This window comes from Telmatherina bonti (genome assembly GCF_933228915.1).
Source record: "Telmatherina bonti genome assembly, chromosome: 1".
Lineage (NCBI taxonomy): Eukaryota > Metazoa > Chordata > Actinopteri > Atheriniformes > Telmatherinidae > Telmatherina > Telmatherina bonti.
The window spans coordinates 25,529,420-25,550,245 of NC_136619.1; the positions used below are offsets into that span (position 1 = coordinate 25,529,420).

Consider the following 20,826-nt stretch of genomic DNA (forward strand, 5'->3'; position numbering starts at 1 on the left):
AAAAAGGTGACTCCATTGAGATGAGAAACGTAATGTTGCCGGTGGTTTTAAAAAAAACAAAAAACAAAAGAAATAGCATCAGCAATTCAAAAGTGAAAAAAATGGTGGTTTTTATATTCTCAGCTGTGGTCGCTGAGAGACTCTTCCATGAAAGTTTTAGTTTCCCTTCAACACACCTGACTCAGGTCAAACAGATCTCATCTGTTCTCTGGTTTAGCATGAGCCTTGAATTTGGAGAAGGTGAGTAAAAGCAGGGAACCTGCTAAATCCTGGTCTGCTGGTTTTAGAAGTTTCCCTGCTGCAACACACCTGACTCAAGCTATACCTCAATTATCAGACTTGTGCAGAACTAGTCTACTACATCTTATTGACATATCTACAGGGAAATGCAGGTCTGAGCATATGATTGTTTCTTTTATGTAGAAACTTCACTCCTGATCCTATTTTTAACTAAATACAGTGAAAGCACTTATTAGAAAGATGTCTTACAGGATATTTAAACAATACTATGACTACAGGTCACGTAACATATAATGGGATCAGAAATGTTAACAATGAAGGAAATGGTTTAAGATATTCAACATTTATAATGGCATTAATCCATCTAAAGATTTAGAGGGATATAAACATCCAGTGAAGCAGGTAAAATGCATATTTCCATTCATTTGCCATGCTCTGAAGCGTTACAATTTTGGATTAAGCTGGCAAAAAATAAAGTGCAGTGACTTGGCAGAAAAAGCTCAAGGTCCAGTGGAGATAACGCTTCATGCTGTTAACAAGGCAGCGTCAGTTCCACTGAAGTCTGCCTAAAGTATGTAGTCTATTTCTGAGTATAGAGAGTCTGTCAAGTCCTCTTCGCTGGAGTCCTCTCCTTTTAGGCACATTGATCCTCGCCTGTCAGACAAGGAAGAGGATAAAATTAGGTAAGATGTATGTTAAGCCTTAGCAGCTCCTGATATGTTTAAATTCAACATCTTGTACACACCCCAGGTGCTGGCAGTGGAGATCACCTGCACAGGGACAGTGTTTTTTGGGTCCCTCATCCTGCATGTCCCAGGACAACAGCTCCATCAGGTGGTTGGAAGCACCAAAGCAGCGCTCTCGTTCAATGGGCTTGGCCGAACAAACGGCAAAGAACAGGGCTGAACGCACAAAAAGAAACGCATGCATGAATGTTTTGAGAGAATGCGGACGTGTACATAACGTGCTGTGTTGTACCTTGATGGAAAGCACAGCAGAGGTCCGGGTTGCAATCAGTCTGGTATTGACAAGTGCTGCCAGCCTCTCCTTTGGTTGCATTGTGGCTGCACTGACCCCACACACACAGCTGATCACCACAGCACTCCACATCCTTCACACAGGACTGAAAAAGACAGTTTTCTTTTTCTTTTGTCAGCTTTTTCTTTTGGAATATTTCAGCAAACAGCAAGAGTGGGCCGAGAATCGTGTTTAAAACACAGGCTAAAAGTCACAGAGATGACAAAGGAACACTTGAATTAAGTTAAGAAAACTCAAAATTCTCAGCTGCATCAATGAAAGGAATGATTCTCCAAACATGAAGAGTAAAGACTTAAATTATTAAATAGAAATGAGATCAGCAGGTCAGCTGCTGCCTGAGGATGGTGAGAGTATGCAGTATTCTGCAAATTTCTACTGTGCAGCAATTTTTGACAAGATGCAGATCCCGTCGTCCGTATTTATTCTCCTCACCGACTGCGCCCACAACTGGCAGGCTTCCACTGTATTCATCAGTTTGTGCTGCTTTTTGCTCTCCCACGCAATGACTGCTTCATCCAGTTAAGACACTATAGAACTAGCAGATCAGTGACAACAGGCTTAAATGGAAGCATCAAGGTGTAAGACTAATACGCCTCTGGTAAATGCTCTTATAGAGAGCAGAAAGAGGAGAGGAGCTCTAGTTTAACCTTGACTCAGGCTGTCCACCGACATGAATGCTAACAATACAAATAACACACTCAAATTACACTTGTAGACACACTGCAATGCAGTCCACATGAAACACAAGTGGAGTGTGAATGTGTGGAGAAACCGTCCTCAGACAAAGAAGACCAAGCAGAGGACTTCTGAGAGGACAGAAGCAGCTCAGTCAGCAATGATTGCAAAAAGCATGTCATGTCAGATTAGCAGGGCTATTGTGGTAATTATATTACTGAATGATAAATCAACAATTTTTTCATATTAATTTGCCCTTTCACATGCATGTTTGTGTGAAAATCAGCAGATTCAACAAAAAGAGTGTTTTAGGGAAAGCTGAGCAAAAGAATTAGTCCATATATGAAAATTAAACTTTTTCTTACCACATCAGTTTCTTTACATGGTTGACACTTGGAATTAGACGTGCCAGAGAGGCAGTACTTCCCCTTTCCACAGTCATCATCAGTTATGCATCCCTTTAAAGTTAAGAAGAGGGAAAGATGACACATATTCATCTGACATATGAAATCTTTTACTATAATTAACAATTTTAAATCCCATTTGAGAATTTCACTTTTTTTCTTGCTTGTCATTCTGTGTGATTCTGTCCTTTATCCTTTCTAGCAGTCTAATAGTATGCAATGATTGATGTTTTATTTTCTTCTAACTTACATATTTCTGTCAATGATTTTTATGTAACTAATTTGATCAGTCACTGTTTCTGTTTTTTACTCCATTGTGTCATCATTTCTGTGTTATGATTTGATAATTTTAAACAAGTTAAAAAATTATTTAATTGTTTTATTGTAAATATCATTATATAGAAAGCAACAGCTGCTGCATGCACGTAAAAGGAAGTTACTCGTTTTGGGTGTCGCATTTTTGTAACTCCACAGTTGAATCCCACATTTACACATTTGAAATCACAGTAATTTGCCTAAAGTAAATGAATGAATGAATGAATGAATGTGGCTAATTGAATACAAATGAATAAACAAAACAATGTATTCTCTCTCTCTCTCTCTCAATATATATATATATATATATGAGAGAGAGAGAGAGAGAATACATTGTTTTGTTTATTCATTTGTATTCAATTAGCCACATTCATTCACTCATTCATATATATATATATATATATATATATATATATATATATATATATATATATATATATATATATATATATATATATATATATATATACATGTGTGTGTGTGTGTGTGCGTTTGGGTGTTTGGTTTATATCATCTGAAGATAGCATGCTGAGTCAGCAGCTGTGATGGCGTTCCCATGAAACCTAGACATTGTTTTGTTAAATCTGGGTTATGTTGGCTTTCATGTGAAAACACAGTTCCCCTCAAAATTGATTGTGAATGTTTATCATCTCACACAGCAAGTTGACAGAATGGACTTACATGATCAATATTGTTCTCCAGGTCACTGGGCTGCACAGCTGTAGTAATGTTGTTTGTCTCCTGTGCAAAGGTGATATATGTTGTTTTTTAGTCACAAGAGGTAAAGAAACTAACTTGGGCTTAATATTACAAGCCTACCTGCTCTGCTGAGGAGCGGAGAGATTTATCATCAATCATGTTTTCAGAAGCAGATCCATTGTCATGACTCACATGAAGGTTATTGTGGCGATTACTTACACTCTCGTTTGCCTGCAGGGAGAATGGAAACTCATATTCCAGCTCCCCCCACAGATGCATTTAAACCTACTTAAATTGATATTTTGTTCAAAACTTCTACAACAGCAGCCAGTGATTTGCTTTACATGCAAAGAGATAGTCTGATGCCATGTCATGCAACCAAACAAGATGCTGACTGAGATGCCTACTTTAGGAAGCGCGTCCTCAGTCTTTTGCTGCGGATCCTCCGGCAGCTGCTCTACTTCCACAAACACGCGGTTCATCTCCGATCTTTCCTCCACAATGTGATTGATCCCTGAGTCCGCAATATCAGGGAGAATGCCATTGCAGACTGCTGTCAGAGCCAAAATGAGCAGGGAGGATAACATCATGCTGCTGATGATAATCTGTGCTATGGGGCTGCTGCTGCTGCTGCTGCTGCTGCTGCTGCACACCGAAGGAAAGAGGAGGGTGTGGCAAAGATGCTGAGAACGACAAACAGCGTCACCGAAGCTGATGTGTCCGTCACAGTCTGGTCATCAGATCTCACTTTCACATCCATTCCGCCCCCTGCGCAGCTAAACACTTGTATAAGATGTGATATGCATAATTACGTGTTAAACGGATTACATTATTTTAACTTGATATGCAACATCTATTCATTTTTATTTTACTTTGTTCAACATTTTAATTTTTATTTATTTATTTATTTTCAAATGAAGCACTGCTGGTAAAGTCTTATGAGACACCTCTTCCGTGCAGGATTTTAACCAACTGACTTAAAATCAAGACAAATGACTTTTAAGATTTTTTTTGTTTGTTTGTTTGTTTTTTTTGCCAGTTTTCCTGATGTATTTTGGGTGATTAAGACTGCATTTCCCGTTTTTTATGTAAATATTATGCTTGGAAGGATGTTAATAGCTCTTTTCTGATTTGCATCGAAAACAAACTCTTTAGTATCAGAATTTTCCTCAAGATGATTTTTTATCTTCAGACATATCCTCATCTATTTCACTGTCACGATCAAAGATGAGTAGCAGGGTCTCCATGGTTGTCATTGCTTTCCTTCTGCTGCTCATTTTGAAAAGCTCTGACAGAGAATATATCACATGTAGCTGCAGAATGTGATGTTGGTATGACTCTGTTTGCAGAGAAACCTTTACACTGAAGCCCTCCTCTGATGACTGTCCACTCAATGAGGTTGAAGCTTACCCACTGGACCAGAAAAGGTTCTTTCAAAAGTCATAACAACACCTGCTTTCTCGCACTTTACAGATGAGGTCAGGAGAATAGATTAAAAAAAAAAAAAAAGTGGGCTAAATGTTTACACCAATAAAGTCAAGCAGGATACCAGAAAAACATGTTTAGCTGATTATTATTATTATTATTATTCAAAACAGGTTAAGCTGACCAACAACATAACAGGAGGGTTAAACCAACCACTCCAATGTGTATTCCTTTGTTTTTCTGAGAGGAGAAATGTGGCCAGCTGGAGACGAAACAAACGCCTCTGTAGTTTCAGAAGATGGCCACTAGATGTCGACATTTCCCGTCTTGCCGGCCTGAATATGCCATCGGATTTCTCATGTCTTTACAGTTTGTTCAGTGGTTTTTCCATGTGCAGCTGGATTACTTTCTGCTGACACATAGTAAAACGTGGGCTTTAATGTTTTTGTCATTCTATGGTCCGGGGACTGCGGCGCCTGGCAGTCTAGAGGAAAAAGTACACTTTGTATCTGGGTGAAGTCTTGATTTTGTATTATTGATCGACTTCTGGGGAAGCCTTGACTTCATTTTAACACTCGATGCTTTTCTCTCTCTCTACTTCTCGCTTTAGTTCTTTTTACACATTTCAGTATTTATAACTTAAGACTTGCAGACCATATTTAAGCCAAACTCCCTTGTAGTTGGTCATTTCTCCCAGCTGTTGTGGTCATTTTGAGACAAGAAAACCGGGCTCCCCTGGATTAAACAGCAGCTGCGCACGGTAGCAGTCTGGGAAGTGTCCCAGTTTGGAGCACCGCCCTGAAACAGCGTACTCAGCTGGACGAACTACTGCCTGTCAGACTGACTGAGGAGACACATTTCCCCACAGCAAACCTGGTTCCAACTGAAGGAACGAAAAGTTTACATGTAGAAATGAGGTAAGACCGTATTTATTGAATACTTTATCGTTTTTTTTTTCTTGCCAAATTCAAACTATGGTTGGTGTGACCTAAAACACCTGACTGGGTTTGACTTGTTGCTAAAACGTGTTCCTGACATTGATTGTATAGTAACTACAACCTGCGACTGGGAACAATAAATATATTATAATCAAGCAGCCCAGCAGACTCCATACTGACTGTGATTTTAGTAGTTTTTTCCCCCTCTTTTTGACACAGAGTTATAGTATGTCTGTGTAAGGTGTGATTTCTCAGCTCATGTTGTTATCAAGAGCTTCTGATTGAACACTTTTTGAGAGGAGCCAGACATCTGGGCTTGCCTCTCACTGATAACCACTTGCGTAAGCAACATTTTTATCATGCTGCTGATAAGTTTTGAGCTCCAGTTTTTTCAAACCTTCAGATCAGATCCATCCCTCTAACTTTTCATATCAGATCAACTATAAAACTTTCAATGAACATACATTTAGACAGTAGTTGTCAGAAGAAGTTGGGCTGCAGTCATAAAAATCCTTTCAGCCACTGACTCCACCTGCTCACCAGCTCCCAGACTGTAAATTGCTCCCAGTCTGACTTTTAGATTGTCATGACACAAATTGCATAATAAAGAAAGGTGGGGTGTGGACAAGGTGTGCTGGGAGGTTACTAAAGGCAGTTAAGTGAGAGACAGGGACTGCTTATTCATGTTTCCTGGTGAGACTGGAAGTTAATGTGCAGCTGCTGACCAAACACAGCTGGACTGCAGATAAACACAAGCTTCTAGATGAAACAGGGAAAAAGGATAAAGCTCTTCAGCTGGACTAATCGGTCTGTTTTATGTGTTTTGAGTTGAGCGTACTGCGTGAGCACTCAGTCTGATTCAAACAGTTTGTAAGATGATGCCTTAAGAGTCATACAGACTGCGGTAGTTCTGCTTCCACATGTTCTATGAACAATCATTTCCTGTGTTTTACCGCCAGAGAAGATGCTGTAGTAACTCAAGAGTTATTTTTGCTGGTGAATATGCTGATATCTAAATGGGGTTCATCAACTTGTTCTTTGGTCCGTTCAGCAGCTGAACATGTAATTCTTAGTGAAGAGACGAACAACCTCCATCAACAATCTACCACATTACTCTCCTCCTGCTGGAATTTCCCTCTGAGTTGGCGAGAAGGTTTTAGTCATTCATGTGCTGAGAGTCAGCTCTGTTGCATAAAGTTTCAGTAAAAAAAAGAACATAGTTATTTTTATTTTATTTTTACTTAAAATAGCCTAAAGCCAAAACAACAAATGTAGTAGTTCACGATGTATAAATAAACCAAGGAGTCAAATTATTCTAGTTTTGAAACAGAATTTTGTTCAAATTTGATGAAAGCTTTGAGCTGCCCTTTTAGCTTTTGGCCTTCTTTATCTTGAATTTAATTTATTCAAGCACTAAATGCCCTCAGTGAAGAACATCCAGTGACATACGGGGTTATAATCCTAAAATAAGTAAGACCATCCTTCAAAACGATGCTGTCTAGATGGTAACAAATGCCATGCAGGACTTGATATGTAGCAGTGATCGCATCTTTATAAATGAGCAAGTTAGCCTTGCCATGTGTTCCCACAATTCCTCATACAATTACAGCTGTAATAAAAAGCTTATATTCTCCTAATGCTAAGAAAAGGAGCCTTTCCTCATTAGTCCCTTTATCATCAGAAGCATTGGACCATCCCGTATGAGAGGAAAGGAAGCAGTTTCCTCCCACAATCGCTTCACAACATTTTAAGCAGAGCTCAGTTATTTCAAACAGTGGTCCAAACTAGACCACATGAAGACATGAGGTTGAGCATGAGCCTGCATCAGCATTTCTGCCCTTTTATTTACAAGCCTAAATGATAAAGTAATATTTTAGAATTTATTGTATTTATATAAACATGCTTTTTGTGGAGTAGTTAGTAACCAGCTGGAGTTTCTCTGCTGGAGACCCCCATACCACCACTTGGTTTCTGTGTGGTCAGATTCTTGTTGAGCAAAGTAGCATTTTTCTGAGTCTGAAGAATTTCTCCAACCATCTTTTGCTAACTCTGTGATGTTTTCCAACGAGGTCAAGGAAAAATGCTCAGAAAAGGACTGCTGGAGGTAATTTTCTGATTATTTGAGCGTAACCCTCAGCCTTTCTCTGGGTTGCTCATCATGTTACTAACTTGTTGCCCATAAACTCATCTCTCTGTTTACAGAGCCCCCCTTTGTCTTTCTTTTTTAACAATCACACAACTTTTCCACTTTTCTTTTTTTAAATTATCGCTGGCATAAAGTTAAAACCTGACATGCACGTGGAAAAAAATTCTCAGTTTCTGATATTTTGAACTACATACAAATCATGTGTTTTCAGTAAGATAAGTAGGCTTTTGATAAATACTTCATCAAACAAGTTCTTGTGTTTTTGCTGAACAGCTTCAAGGCAGATGTCGTGAGCGTACTTGGTGACTACAACATTAATCTTCGTTTATGCGTATCTCCTTTCAGCATTTAACTGTGTATGTTCAACTTAACTGCAACACAATCAGAAACCAGTTTAACAACACAAAATAAATAATGCGACTTTTACATGCAAACATCCTCATTTTCTAACTAAAAAGTGTGACTAGACTGTGAGCTGCAGCTTTCAGCACAGTTTCAGAGCATTACAAGTGCAAATCAATTTGCCAGCCTCTCATTTTTAGTGTATAATTACCAGCTTCACCGGGGTTCATCTCAACAACAGATTTAATGCTTTAAATCTGAACTGGGTTTGATGGTAGCTGTGAAAACAGTCCCAGGATGACACACAAATGACTCACCTGCGAGAGCTTACTGCTGCAATCCTTCCATCAGCTCTCTAAGCTCCCTTACTGTATACTGTTAGACAAAGGCTGAGTCCTGCAGACAGACAAAGGACATAATTATAAAACACAATCAGATGTGATGGACCACTGTCCAAGTCAAGAAGCTCCCATTCTTTCTCAGTGTTTAAATGAAAGGAAATATTAAAATAGCATTTTGATTATGGTAACAGTTCTGGATACTAGCACATAAATCAAATTATTAAATATGTCATATCAAGGATTGAACCTCTAGGAAGTCTAATCAATGAATTAGCAAGTCAAAAGACACGCAAGTGCACCATGCTGTGAATGAAAACAACATAAATCTGCTCCAGTGAAGTGACCCCGAGTGGAAGCACGGTCTCGTTATTGCCGCTGATGCGTTGTAAACTTTCTCCTTCCTCTTTGCAGCATGTTTCCTTCCTTGTTCCACAGGATAAAAATGGACACGTGTCCAAGCTTCAACATTACACAAAAGACATAGGAACTCAGAGTTATGTGGGATATGTTGTTCTCCCTGGTCTCACATTTTTCTGGGTTTGCAGCGAGGATTAAAAGAAATACAAAGAAGTAGCCAAGCCACTGAAATAGTTTTTTCTGGTAAAACTTTATTTTAGCCACATCCTTGTCAGATTAAAAAAGGAGATATTTTTTAGGCTCCGCAACAATCAACATTTCTGCTTTTTTTTTTTTTTGTTTTAAAAAAAATGATGTTGCTGGTTATGCTGCACTGCTATGACATATGTCATGTGACCCAAGTTAAGATGGAGCAATGAAAGGTGCTACATAAGTGACATAAATGGACAAATGTCATCTCAGGTTGTCCTAAACAGGTCTGCTCTCATAGGGAGAGGGGGTGGGAGACTCTGGAGAAGGCCTGCATATATCTAAACTGTGTATAAAAATCTCAGTGGTGAAACTTAAAAGAGGCCACCTTCTTCTGAGCTTTGATCTGGACAGGAAACCAGACGTGCTCTGCAGGAAGAGTCTAGATATGAGGCGTCTCGGGGAGCTCACACACTGTGTTGCAGAGTTACATCACCACAGTTTAATTCCACAGTGTTGCTGGAAGTTCATGGTCTCCTAAATCTGATTCAGTCACTCTTAAGATGTAGTTTTTGAGTAGCCAAATCATTAGACTGTGTTACTTTTGAGGGAATTAAGGCAGGCGACTGAAAACACTCATCTGATGATTGTAGAGTTGTTTACAGATAGTCACCATGCTCATATATTTCCAGGTCATGTGTTGTTTCCTTTTGCAACATGACACTTGTCTATTCTGAGCTTGGCTTTACTGATTGTTGGCTTACACAATCTGCTATTCCTGCCAGGTGGTAATACTACTAAACCTTGCCTGTGCCTGTCTGTGGTGTGGATGAATGACAGACATGCACGGATCTTTAACCCTCAGTGTCTGTCGTGCTAGTATTTGCTCAGCGTTTTTGCACTCCAGGGGATCCATGTTCACTCACTGGGGTGGTTCAGACTGTTATTGGTGGGTCATCTCTAATCTATATGCAGTGATAAGAATCCAACTCATCCTTTTATTTTAATACATTAAAAATGTGGTTATTCAGGATAAAGCTTCTTTGAATTGTTGGTTATAGTAACTGTGCAGGTGTAACAGTACTCTGTCTACATAAATCATTCCTCAAAGTGTGGTGAGGACACTGTATGGGTCAGGTGCGCCTGCAGACAAGCTCCACGTGCCCACTCCTTTTTAATGTGAGGTACTACTAGTCTTTTTTCTTCTGAAACTGACTAATATTTACTGTTATCTGTCCATGAATTACTTTGCTCATGACACTTCTTCTTTTGTTGTGGAGCCGCTGCCCGGACATGCAGCCAGATTTCAGAGAGCTGAGATAATACTGTAATGCTCAGGGGCCGGTTGAAGCTGGAAACTTCACGAGTGCAATGTTTTCTGAGGCACTCTGCCTGCTTATCAGGTCCACAGAGGGTTCCTTCCTGGTTTTCTTCAGTCCAGTCTGTAATTACTGTCGCTGGCTATACTACACTATGTGAATTTCCCAGCACTCCCAGTGTTTTCCTTGTGTCGTCACGTTTCTATTGTACTCTGATCGCCTGAACCAATGTACTCTGTTGAGACAAATGAGCAACCTGCATCACTTCTCTGATACCCAGGTCACTGTCTTCTTATCTGGGTCTGTGTCAGCCTTCACCATATGTTTTGTATAAAGTTGCCTTTGGGTGGTCCTACATAGGACTATCATGATTATGAAATAACAGTTTACCATCTTAAATGATATCAGCTTGAGCAGATAAGATAGTGGTAACATTTCAGTCCTTCTACTACTGAATCTTAGTGCTGCATTTGACAAAGTTGCCCAAAACATCTTACTAGATCAGCTGTCTAAGATAATTCTCATACTCTGTACAGAGAATAACAACCATTTCTTGCAAAATTAGCTTTATAATATGAATATATATGGATGTGCTTTGTGTGTAACCAGTCTTTATGTAGGTGAAATGGTAGGTTTTCAGCAGAAATTTGTGTTATAATGAAATGATGAACATTAATCAACTGGACACTTATAATGTGCTGGCTAATTGAAATGATTTTTGCTTCATTAAATTCTTAAAATGAATCAAAATCTTGCAGGATAAATAATTCAGATAAATAGAATTAAATAACCAAAAGAAACCCTGATAAGTGGACAAACTGCGGTATGTAGGAGTGCAGCAAAGAGAGTGAGCGCTGTGGCTGAAGCCTCCAGGAATCACTGTGAGTGCATTGGGGTGTTGTAGCAGCAGACTGGAGAAACCTTGTGAAATGGGTTTCGACAGCCTTGTGTGTGAAACACCCTGCATTCCCAATATTTCAACTCTCTTCTTATAAGCACTCCTCGCTGATTCATTTTATTTGCAAATTATGTCAGTTTTCCCTTTGCATTGAAGGGACTTTACTATTCCTGTTCAAGATCCTACATCTCTCACCAGCTCCTCTCGATTTGGGGTCTTACTCTGAGCATTTCTTGAGCTTTAGAAAGCTCAATCAGCTTCTTTCACATGTAAACAACATTCCCATAGTTACTCATTATAACAGTTTCTAAAAACACCAGTGAAAATCCCTGAAGCAGCCCAGCATCTAAACCATTGTAGGACAATGTTCAATAAATCAAGATCCTCAAGTAAAAAAATCTTGAGATACAAAGAAAGACACAAAATGATGAGAACTACATCAATGGACCCCACTGCTGTGGGGTGTGTTGTAGAAAAATACATGTAGGATGATAACATCAGAAGATACTTGTTGGCAGCAAGTCAGTGAGATGAACTAAACCAACAATAAAGTGATTGCATAGGCAAAGTTTTGCCAATGTCGCTAAACTCTGATAAAATTTATTCTTTGACCTCTGCTTCAAAAAATCTGCTCTGTTGTATGGCGTAACATGTTCCGATATTACAATAAACAAGGTCCATGAGGTTGTATTTAGTGTCTATATCCATTTGTGACCCATTTTAGACCACCACCAAAGTGGCGGAGACTGGTTAGAAAACTTCTGTTCCGGTGCCTGAGGTTAGTGTATATAAGGCAAAACTTGCATCTTTTAATATAGGAGCATGTATGTATATCTGTTCATGTTTGATATTTCACCTTAGGTGTACTGTGGCAGCTACATTTTGTTTACATTCCTGTCATTCTTCCTTTATCAAAGCAGAAACTGGTAGCTTACTATGTCTCTCAAAATCACACTCAAGCATCTTTTGGTTCAGTGCTTTTAAATGTGCACACAATTCTCACTTCACGTCATGCGTCACAATACGTTAAAACTGGAGCACAAATACCGTTAAAGTTTTCACTTGTGTATATTGTCAAATAAAACCAACAAAGTAAAGTTATCTCACCACACGTGAATTCCTCATTCCACCGAGAAATTGATCACTTCCCATTACCTTCTCAAATTCTTCAGATCATTTTCTTAAAGTACAGGAAACGTAAACCTGTGTTTAAGTGCTTCATTTGCACTGTATGATCCTTGTGTGTGTGTGTGTGTGTGTTCTTCCCTCTCAGTCTGTCATTAGTTATATTTTTACAGCAGCTCTGTGGGTTCATTCTGTCTACCCACAAGTGACTTTCCATTCTGTCAGACTGAGATGGTGAAGTAATGCGACTGTGTCAGAGACAATGTAGTTACAGTGCTGAGCATCGACTTGGCTATGAAGACAGTAAGTGGTACCTTTTTGTGAGTCCTCACAGACTCGAACAACAGATGGTTCCAATAATTGTGACTATTTTACCGCATTACTTGGACTAAAATGCAAAGCATAAGCGCAATCAACATGTCTTTATTTTAGCGTTTTGCTAAAAGCACGAGAGCTTCTTGAACTGTGGCCAAAGGTTTGTGATGAAATCTTTCTCGGGAGTGTTCAGCCGCAAACATCGGTAATTAAAATGGAAATGTGCTTTTTAACTTTTTGGCAGAAATGTGTGGTCTATCTCAGTCAGCACACTAAATAATCTTAAGATTCAACTGTCAAAACAAATGACCACGTAGAGGCTTGATGGAACATACTGTTTAATGCAAGCTATCCAGAAATGCAGGCATCAGTCAGGGAGAACCTGTAAAGTTTCCAAGAATGTGTGGAGGTGGTCCTGTGACTGTGGGCTACTAGTTGGTGTTGAACTCATGCTGATGGAGAGCTTGTCCGGCCACGTGGCAAAGGAATGTCAGCTCACCAAGTGAGGGTGAATGTTTGCTGTGAAGGCCTCCGCAGGATTTGCTGACAGGACAGCAGTAAAGTGTACAAAGTTTCACCAGACTATGCAGTGTTTCAGTGGGTTGACTGGCCTTCTTTTCCCAGCCTAAACTTGTCTCTGAAATATAAAACATTATCAAAGCCGGATACAAACACACAGCAAAACAGGATGTTGTGCAGTTTGATGAACTAATTTTAGCTTTGGGACTAATGTTGCTTTGGAAGCACAACACAAAACCTCACACTGAAAGTACAATCAATAATGTATGACCCATGGCTGAATAGTCTTTAGATAAAGCAAGTAGTTTTTGCTAAGTGTTTATTTTTTCTTTTGAAATCTCTAAATGAACAATGTCATGCCCTAGCCGTGTAGTTTCCAGGGGGGTGTGGGTGTGAACGTTACAGTGGATTACTTTGGGTGGGTTTTCAGCTACTCTGACCTCTCCTCTAACCAAGCCCATCCTACTCCATGGGATATTAAAATATCAAAGGCAGGCTTCTCCCCCCCTAAAAAAAACTCCCGGAAGCTGTGGTCTCCACCCAAGTGCACATGCTTGATACAGAACATTTCTTCATTTTGCTTTGATGTTGAGCTTTGGCAGAGAGTTTTGAAAATGCTTGATGGTTGGTTGGAGTAAAGAGAGAACTTTTCTGTCAGTTCAGCTTCATTTGGACATGAGTGTGTGCTTTAGGAGCATTGTCTCTCTCACGCGGGTGTATAAATGCACACACCCCAAGCTTGCATGTAAAATCACCCATCAGTCACCCCTCGTTTGGGGATTAAAATCTGTTATTTTTAAATTATTTGTTCAGCTGCACAGCATTGACAAAAAGCACTGAAAGATAAAAACAGAAAACACAAGACACAAATACACAATAGTAAGGTAACTATGTTTAGATATTTAAATAGAGATACAGAAATAGTGTTATTGTGTCTGATCTGAGTGTCGGGTTATCCTCCATCAAAGCTTGGAGAATAGACAGCTTCTAAATACCTCTGAGATCTTGATGTTTGATCCTATGAACACTGAAGTTAAGCCAAGATAGTTTAATATGGCAGTTATATATAATATCATATCACAGCAAAATGCATAAACAAGGCGCTTCTTAAGGCAGTTATTAGTTTCAGATTGGAGAAAAACTCAAATTCACAAACAATACCGATTATGTGGACTGTTTTCCACGCCACTCCATGTGTTTGCATTTGTTGTGACATCTGCGGTTGACTGTTCACTAATAAGCCCCCACCATAACCAGCTTGTCCTCCATGTTGACATTTTATCAGGGAAAATGGTATTGCTTGACATCTAAAATGCTGGTGTTGGATTGTTTGTTCACTCTGGAAATGTTGAAGTTCTTTGATCTCTGTGGAGCTGTCATTGAACCCCAAAGCTCTTTGACTGTTTTTTTTTTTTACTAGAAAGTATAACCTAAACCCCTCGTTGATCCACTTTTATGTATTCGTGGCCGTGCCCTTTTGAAGCACATGTAGTAAATATGCTCAACAACTGCCCGACGTTGACAGATGGGATCACTCTGCTTTGGTGTTATGTTGTCTCTCTAACACATCTCTGCCTTGCCTGCACTTGTAATATTCTCTAGTTGATGTAGGCGGAAAGTTACCTAATGTCAAAATGCCTTCTTTTGTTGCATTAAGGAATGTTGCTGAATTTCTTCCTATGTAAAGCATGAAATTACATCAGCATCCTGACCAATAATCCATTTAAATGTATTTAGATTAAACCAGCTCACTTTCATCAGGTTAAAAGTAGGATATAGAAAAAACATGAGCTACCTAAAGCCATCTGTTGGATGTTTTTGCCATAAGATGACATCAGACTTGTGTGTCTTGCCTCAGCAGACTGGGCATGATGGTGCGGGCCAGGCTGGGGGTGTAGCCACATCTGGCAGAGAGCGCTGAAGTGAGCAAGAGCCTCAGCACATCAGATCATCTGCTGCAGTCGGGAAGATGGGAGAGACAGAAGAGGAGAGGGACAATGTGGGAAAGCTGTTTGAAAACTTCATCCAGGCCTCGACCTGTAAAGGAACTCTTCAAACCTTCGGTATCCTCTGCAGACGTCTGGACCTCGACCCTGCAGACCACAACACATTCTACAGCAGCCTCAAGGCGAAGGTCACCTACTGGAAAGCCCAAGCACTGTGGAGCAAGCTCGACAAGAGGATGTCCCATAAGGAGTACAGGAAAGGCCAAGCCTGCGTTGGCACCAAGGTAAGTGTGTCTATAGCCTACTTTATGTTACTAAGGCTTACCAGATGTGCTTGAAGCAAAATAATATAAACAGAATGAACATTTAATTACCTTTATGTTAATTTTAATTATCCAATCAATGCAAAAATAAAGACATTATGTAGTGATTTGCAAATCATTTGAATCTTTTAGTGTTAATTGAAACTTCACAACAATATATCAGATACTTCTTTTTTTTTTTTTTTTTTCTTCAAACATATGCTCATTTTGAATGTAATGTCATGTTTCCACACAATTAGGACATGGTCATGTTAGCCAATGCTGCCAGCATATAATTATTCTTTCATTCATTTCTTTACTCCACCGCTTATTTCTGTTCAGGGTTGTGAATATATCCCCATACTACCAGCTCTCATGTATGGAAGATTTGTTGGCCCACATATTTACAGAAACAAAAATTAAGAAATGATCATTCTTCTATTTTCTTTTCTTTTTCTTTTTTTTTCTTTTATTTTTTTTTTTTACAAACAAAGCCAAGGTTATGACATACAGGATGGTATTTATACAAAGTTTTGCTGCCTAAAATTTGGATTTTTCCACCTACCCCTTTTATTACAGAACTAAACATGTTATTATTTTGTTGGCCATAAGCCACCAAAATATCAGAGTAAGATGCCATTATGGTAACATCAGATGAACTGTGTTTCCAATTCCAGTTTTTGCAAAATAAATGCGACATTTCTAAATTTACAACAACGCACAGTTGGGATTTGCAGGTATTTCCATTGAAAGGTGTTTAGCTGCAATTCGTGTAAAACCTCATCCTGCGGGACTCCTCTTTGGAGAGGATCGAGACACGAGATATTTTACATCTTGGAGCAGCTATTTTAGTTGCCACTACTGCTGCTGCCGCTGTCCTCATCAGTAGATAAAAGCAGTGGGTGATAATAGTTCAGGGGCAAAGTCCGTATGTTGCACCACCAAATGTTATCTTGGGGGTCGCGGCTCTAAATGATTGAGAACAACAGCATTACACAGTGACTGGAGCTTTTGTTTGTTTAGTTTGTTATATTTTAGCTTCCTCTGGCCCTTTTCCAGGCCATATAACAAATTCTTTGATTTGTTTCCTGCTTCAAGCTGATGGCTTAGTGGCGAGGGTACATAAAAAATGCCAGCAGCAGCATTTGAGCTGCTGCTTGAGGCTGAACCTCTGTAGTATTTCATTCAGCCAGTTTGTCCACATTTCCTGTGCATGTCTGTACTTCACCTGTGCAATAAAGGCAAAAGGCAGCAGATATTTATTTCCTGGGGTTATTTTTTTCCAACTTTCAGCTACTGTTATCTTTTAAATTTACAATAAAAGTCAGTCATGAGGTTAGGAAGTTGGCATGTCTCATTTCACATGGACTTGAGCTTTCTCCCACAGTGTGTTTATTTTTGTGTGGTGACAAGAGACTTTAAAAACTGTGGAGATGACTAATCAGTCTGATTTTGATCATGTCTATTTGTTGGATCTTCTTTAACAAAAGACATCGAAGCTGACATTTTAATTTAAAGCGGTCATTACCCGGAAATTGCACTTTTTCCAAGTTAAAACGTGTGTATTGGCGTTGACCAGAAGAGTTAACATCCCTGGAAGCTTTTCTTTCAAAGATGGACGAAAATTTCCATCTGGGCACTTTGTTCGCAGCAAAACTGTCCACAAGGCTGAAGTCTCGCAAACATGTTTTTATTTAATTTGATCCCGTACACACCAACTTTCCTGACATGTCAAGCAATGAAATCTGAACAAAGGACCATAAAGTTCGTACATAAAGTTATTTTTGCGATTCATTAAACTTTCCCCCAAAAAACCCATTTTCAAGAGTTGCTCCTGAAGTGGATCATGAAGAAGTCCCTAGTTAAGGACAACTCGGTCTGAACTATAAAGTATCCTGTGCCTGTGTGGGTGGGGGGGACTAAAGGTATTGAGGGACAGTTGGAAAACCTGGAGGAGTGTGATTACCTTTCAGCCATCAACTGTGGGCCGCTTGAGAGAGTGTTTTTATTGCACGGAGAAAGAGACGCATCACTCAGCAGCAATGATTATTTGGCTCCAGTTGGACCCAACCTGCGCTTTGCTCCTGAAAGGCTGGAGCGGAGCCCAGCTTATTATTAAAAAGTGTTTTAAATGCTTCAGTGTGAGCTTCAGTTTTATAAGTGTTGTATAATTTAAGCCAAAACCTAAATCGGTACAAGATTAAGAGTTTTGAAGAAAGAAATTTCAACTCGACTGCACTTCAGAGCTGAAATGTTTCGGTTGTAGAGTTTGCGAATTTGAAAACACACAGAAAGCACAGAAAAATTAACCTTCTGAACTTGATTTCCAGGGATGGATTGTGTGTATTATTGAGACTTTTAAAGCTCATGGGACAGGCAGTCTGCTTTTCATCTTCTTTTGGTTAGGACTTGTTTTTTTAACGGCTAAGCTCTCCACCAGTTACAGACGCGATATCACTCAGCGCCTCTTCATCTCATTGCTGCTTTAGCAACAACTTTTTAAAGGATGTGATGTCATCCGTGTTTTATGGCCTGACACAGCTGGCAGCAGCGACAAGCTGCCATGATGTGTCTCATAAAGTTTTACTGTGTACTACAAAATGCGTATAGTTATTTAATGCATGGTGCGAGTGACGCTCAGAGCTCTTCACCAGACCTTCATAAAGCAGTGTTCATTTTCTGCTATTGTAGCACTTATCCTTTTAGTTTCATATAAAAAAGTGTCCTCTGGAGTTTTTCTTTCAACCGAGTCTTTGTTTACTCTCAATTTTACTTTAGCTAAATGCATTGTGTGCATTGTTTAAGTCGTCTCAGCCTTTTCTGGATGAATGCGGCATTTCTTGCCGTTATAACCATTATATGGAGATGAGAGGAACATTGTAAAACCATTATGAAACAGTTCAGTCTCTCTGTTTATCTTAAAAAAAAGAGAGAAAAGGTGACCCACATATAAACTCTGTGGGGAAACCTTTGATAAATATTAAAGCTGACTTTCATGACATCATCTTCCTCCTGATACCAGTGAATCGGACTGCTGGATCTCCCTGTGGACAGTTCAGAGGGCATAATTTCTGGGGTGTCATCAACATTTAGCTGTTATGTCGCCTAACGACTGTGGTCTGACTCCACCACAAGCCACAGGCTGTAGCCCAACTCCATCGTTACAACGCAGGAGAAAACTCTTCAAGTTGAATCCTTTCCTGATCTGGAACATCCTCCAACATCCAGACTCGACGCTGCGCTTACGCTTCTCTGCAAAGTGCCAGAGTTTGACGCAGGTCAGACAAACGGTCAGGAACATGCTTGATAAAATGTTTTTTTATATTCTATAAATTCATATCAAACTCATAGCTTTTGTGTGTGTTATAAATTATTATCATGAGCAAAATAATCAGTTTTTACTGGCTGCTCATTTCTGCTTTGAACCTGCAGAGCGGATTTGGCAGTCTTGAAGAGGCAGGGTCAGACCGCCTGGTAAAATTGAGAGATTTGCATTTAAAAGACACAATTAATACAATTACTCTCTTTTTTTTTCTTTAAAGGAGTGTGATTGGTTTAGTTTTCCCACAGTGTGCTTATAAGGCATTTCAGTTTGTTCAGTCTGTCAGATAGAATTTGTTAACAGGGCGGGAGACAGATGTCATGCTGAAATCAACCAGAGAGGAGAATGAGGCCACAGGTGGTGAGCTGAAAGGAAATATGTGACCTGACTCAGCAGATGTGGTACATGCCCTCAGGAAAGCCTCTCATCTGCAACAACATATCAGTGAATGAAAAGTGTTAAAACAAACAGCAGGTCTCTGCTGGTGCCTGATAAAGATGTCAAAACAGTGACACAAGCTTGGAGGAAAAAAATGAGACTCTAACTGAATAAACTGAATTTGTTTAGTTGTACATAAATAATGTTAACATCCGTCTTTGTTTTTGGTTAGAAAAGTTAAAGCACTTCTTTGTTAAATAAGAAAAATAAATGAAAAAAAAACCTGTCAAACAATAAATTGCAGGCAAGCTTGTCTGAGCAGTACATCACCAACCTGTGTGTCCTTCACACCTGACAATGTTTCGTCAGATGTTTTGCCATCCAGAGGCAGCTCGACGATGACGTTTGTGTTTCTCTGCATGGTCAGGCAGTCCAAAACCAACAAAACAGAAAAGAAAATCACAAAGCATACAAATAATCGAAACTGCACACCAAAATGGAAAGCTTGAGATTTCACAAAAAATGAAAAGAAAAGTTTGTTGAGAAGCAAAAAAACAGCCAAAGAAACACTAAAGACAACAAAGCACAAGAAACTGCAACTCATTTGATAAATGGATAAATCCCAACAGCAAAAACCCAACCGCAATGTTTACTACAGAAACAACAGCAAAATAAAACACAAAACAGAAAAAATAAATACAATTTAAATGCAAATGGGAAGAAAAACATTTAATAAAACAACAAAGTAATGCAAAGTTTCACAAAACACAACTTTGCAAAATCTTTTCTTTGGTTCTTCTAGGTATGATGGATATTGTGGTATAATGATGTTGTGGCTTTGCTCTGTGAACCGATGCATGTGGAGCCTGTTTGTCGTTTCTTATTATCCTGTTGATCGACACACAGGATGGCAGGAGGTGATAACTGAGCTCTCGAACTGACGCAACGATGTTTCCAGCTGTGATTCAGCGTATCCAGGAGACTGTCCACTCGCTGAGCACAACGGCTCTGCACAACGAGCACGCTCACACACGTTTTATGTAATGTTTCTTAATGTGATCAAAGGAGGTTAACGGCAGAGCTTGCCAACACATGTGCATTAAATCTTTCATTTATCATTCAAGAGTATGATCTCATGTTTTAACCGCACATGCTGAGACAGACGCTGTAATCTCACTGAAATGACTTCATGCTTTTCTTTCGGCGAGGATGGTGCGTGAATAACACCTTAAATATGTAGAGGCTGTTTACTTACATTCCCCTGGGGAGTTTAGTAATAAATGCATCACTTCAGGCATGTTCAAAGTCTCCTGCTCACACGCTGTTTTGTCTAACAAGTCACACATCAGGTGTGCTGAGGAAGTCCTCCTCAGACTGGACGGATTCCCAGATTTTATCCTGCTGAAGTGTCCTCCAGTGAGACACTTCAGGCCCATAAATGCTCCAGCAGAGGAATAAAGTGCTGATTCCCCTCGTGATCTATGAAGATGTTAAACAGCTCTGGGCATGTTGGAAGCAAGTGAGACGTCCTTATTTTCTGCAGGAAAAGTCTCAGCCTCGTGTTATAATGTGAAAGAGGTGTTATCATGATGT

The 20,826-nt window shown here is 39.5% G+C and overlaps 2 protein-coding genes across 5 annotated transcripts in view; one reads left to right on the forward strand and one right to left on the reverse strand.

Moving 5' to 3' along the window:
• Positions 1-806: 806 nt before the first annotated feature.
• Positions 807-3,961, reverse strand: dkk3a (dickkopf WNT signaling pathway inhibitor 3a; the record flags this gene model as incomplete). The annotated part of the gene is made up of 7 exons (XM_079263402.1): positions 807-894; positions 986-1,142; positions 1,219-1,363; positions 2,319-2,411; positions 3,354-3,413; positions 3,492-3,602; positions 3,779-3,961. The coding sequence occupies 7 exons, from the start codon at positions 3,959-3,961 to the stop codon at positions 807-809; spliced, it is 837 nt and encodes a 278-aa protein (XP_079119528.1).
• A 1,351-nt stretch (positions 3,962-5,312) lies between these two features.
• The window catches only part of mical2a (microtubule associated monooxygenase, calponin and LIM domain containing 2a), a 35,587-nt gene continuing 20,073 nt past the window's right edge, over positions 5,313-20,826 (forward strand). For 3 of the 4 annotated variants that reach the window (XM_079241732.1, XM_079241730.1, XM_079241733.1), the window contains exons 1-2: positions 5,313-5,713; positions 15,147-15,515. In XM_079241732.1, the coding sequence (XP_079097858.1) occupies positions 15,255-15,515 (261 nt within the window). In that variant the 5' untranslated portion in view covers positions 5,313-5,713; positions 15,147-15,254. Of the gene's footprint in view, positions 5,714-15,143; positions 15,516-20,826 lie in introns of all 4 variants that reach the window. The other variant, XM_079241731.1, reaches the window with a different exon arrangement.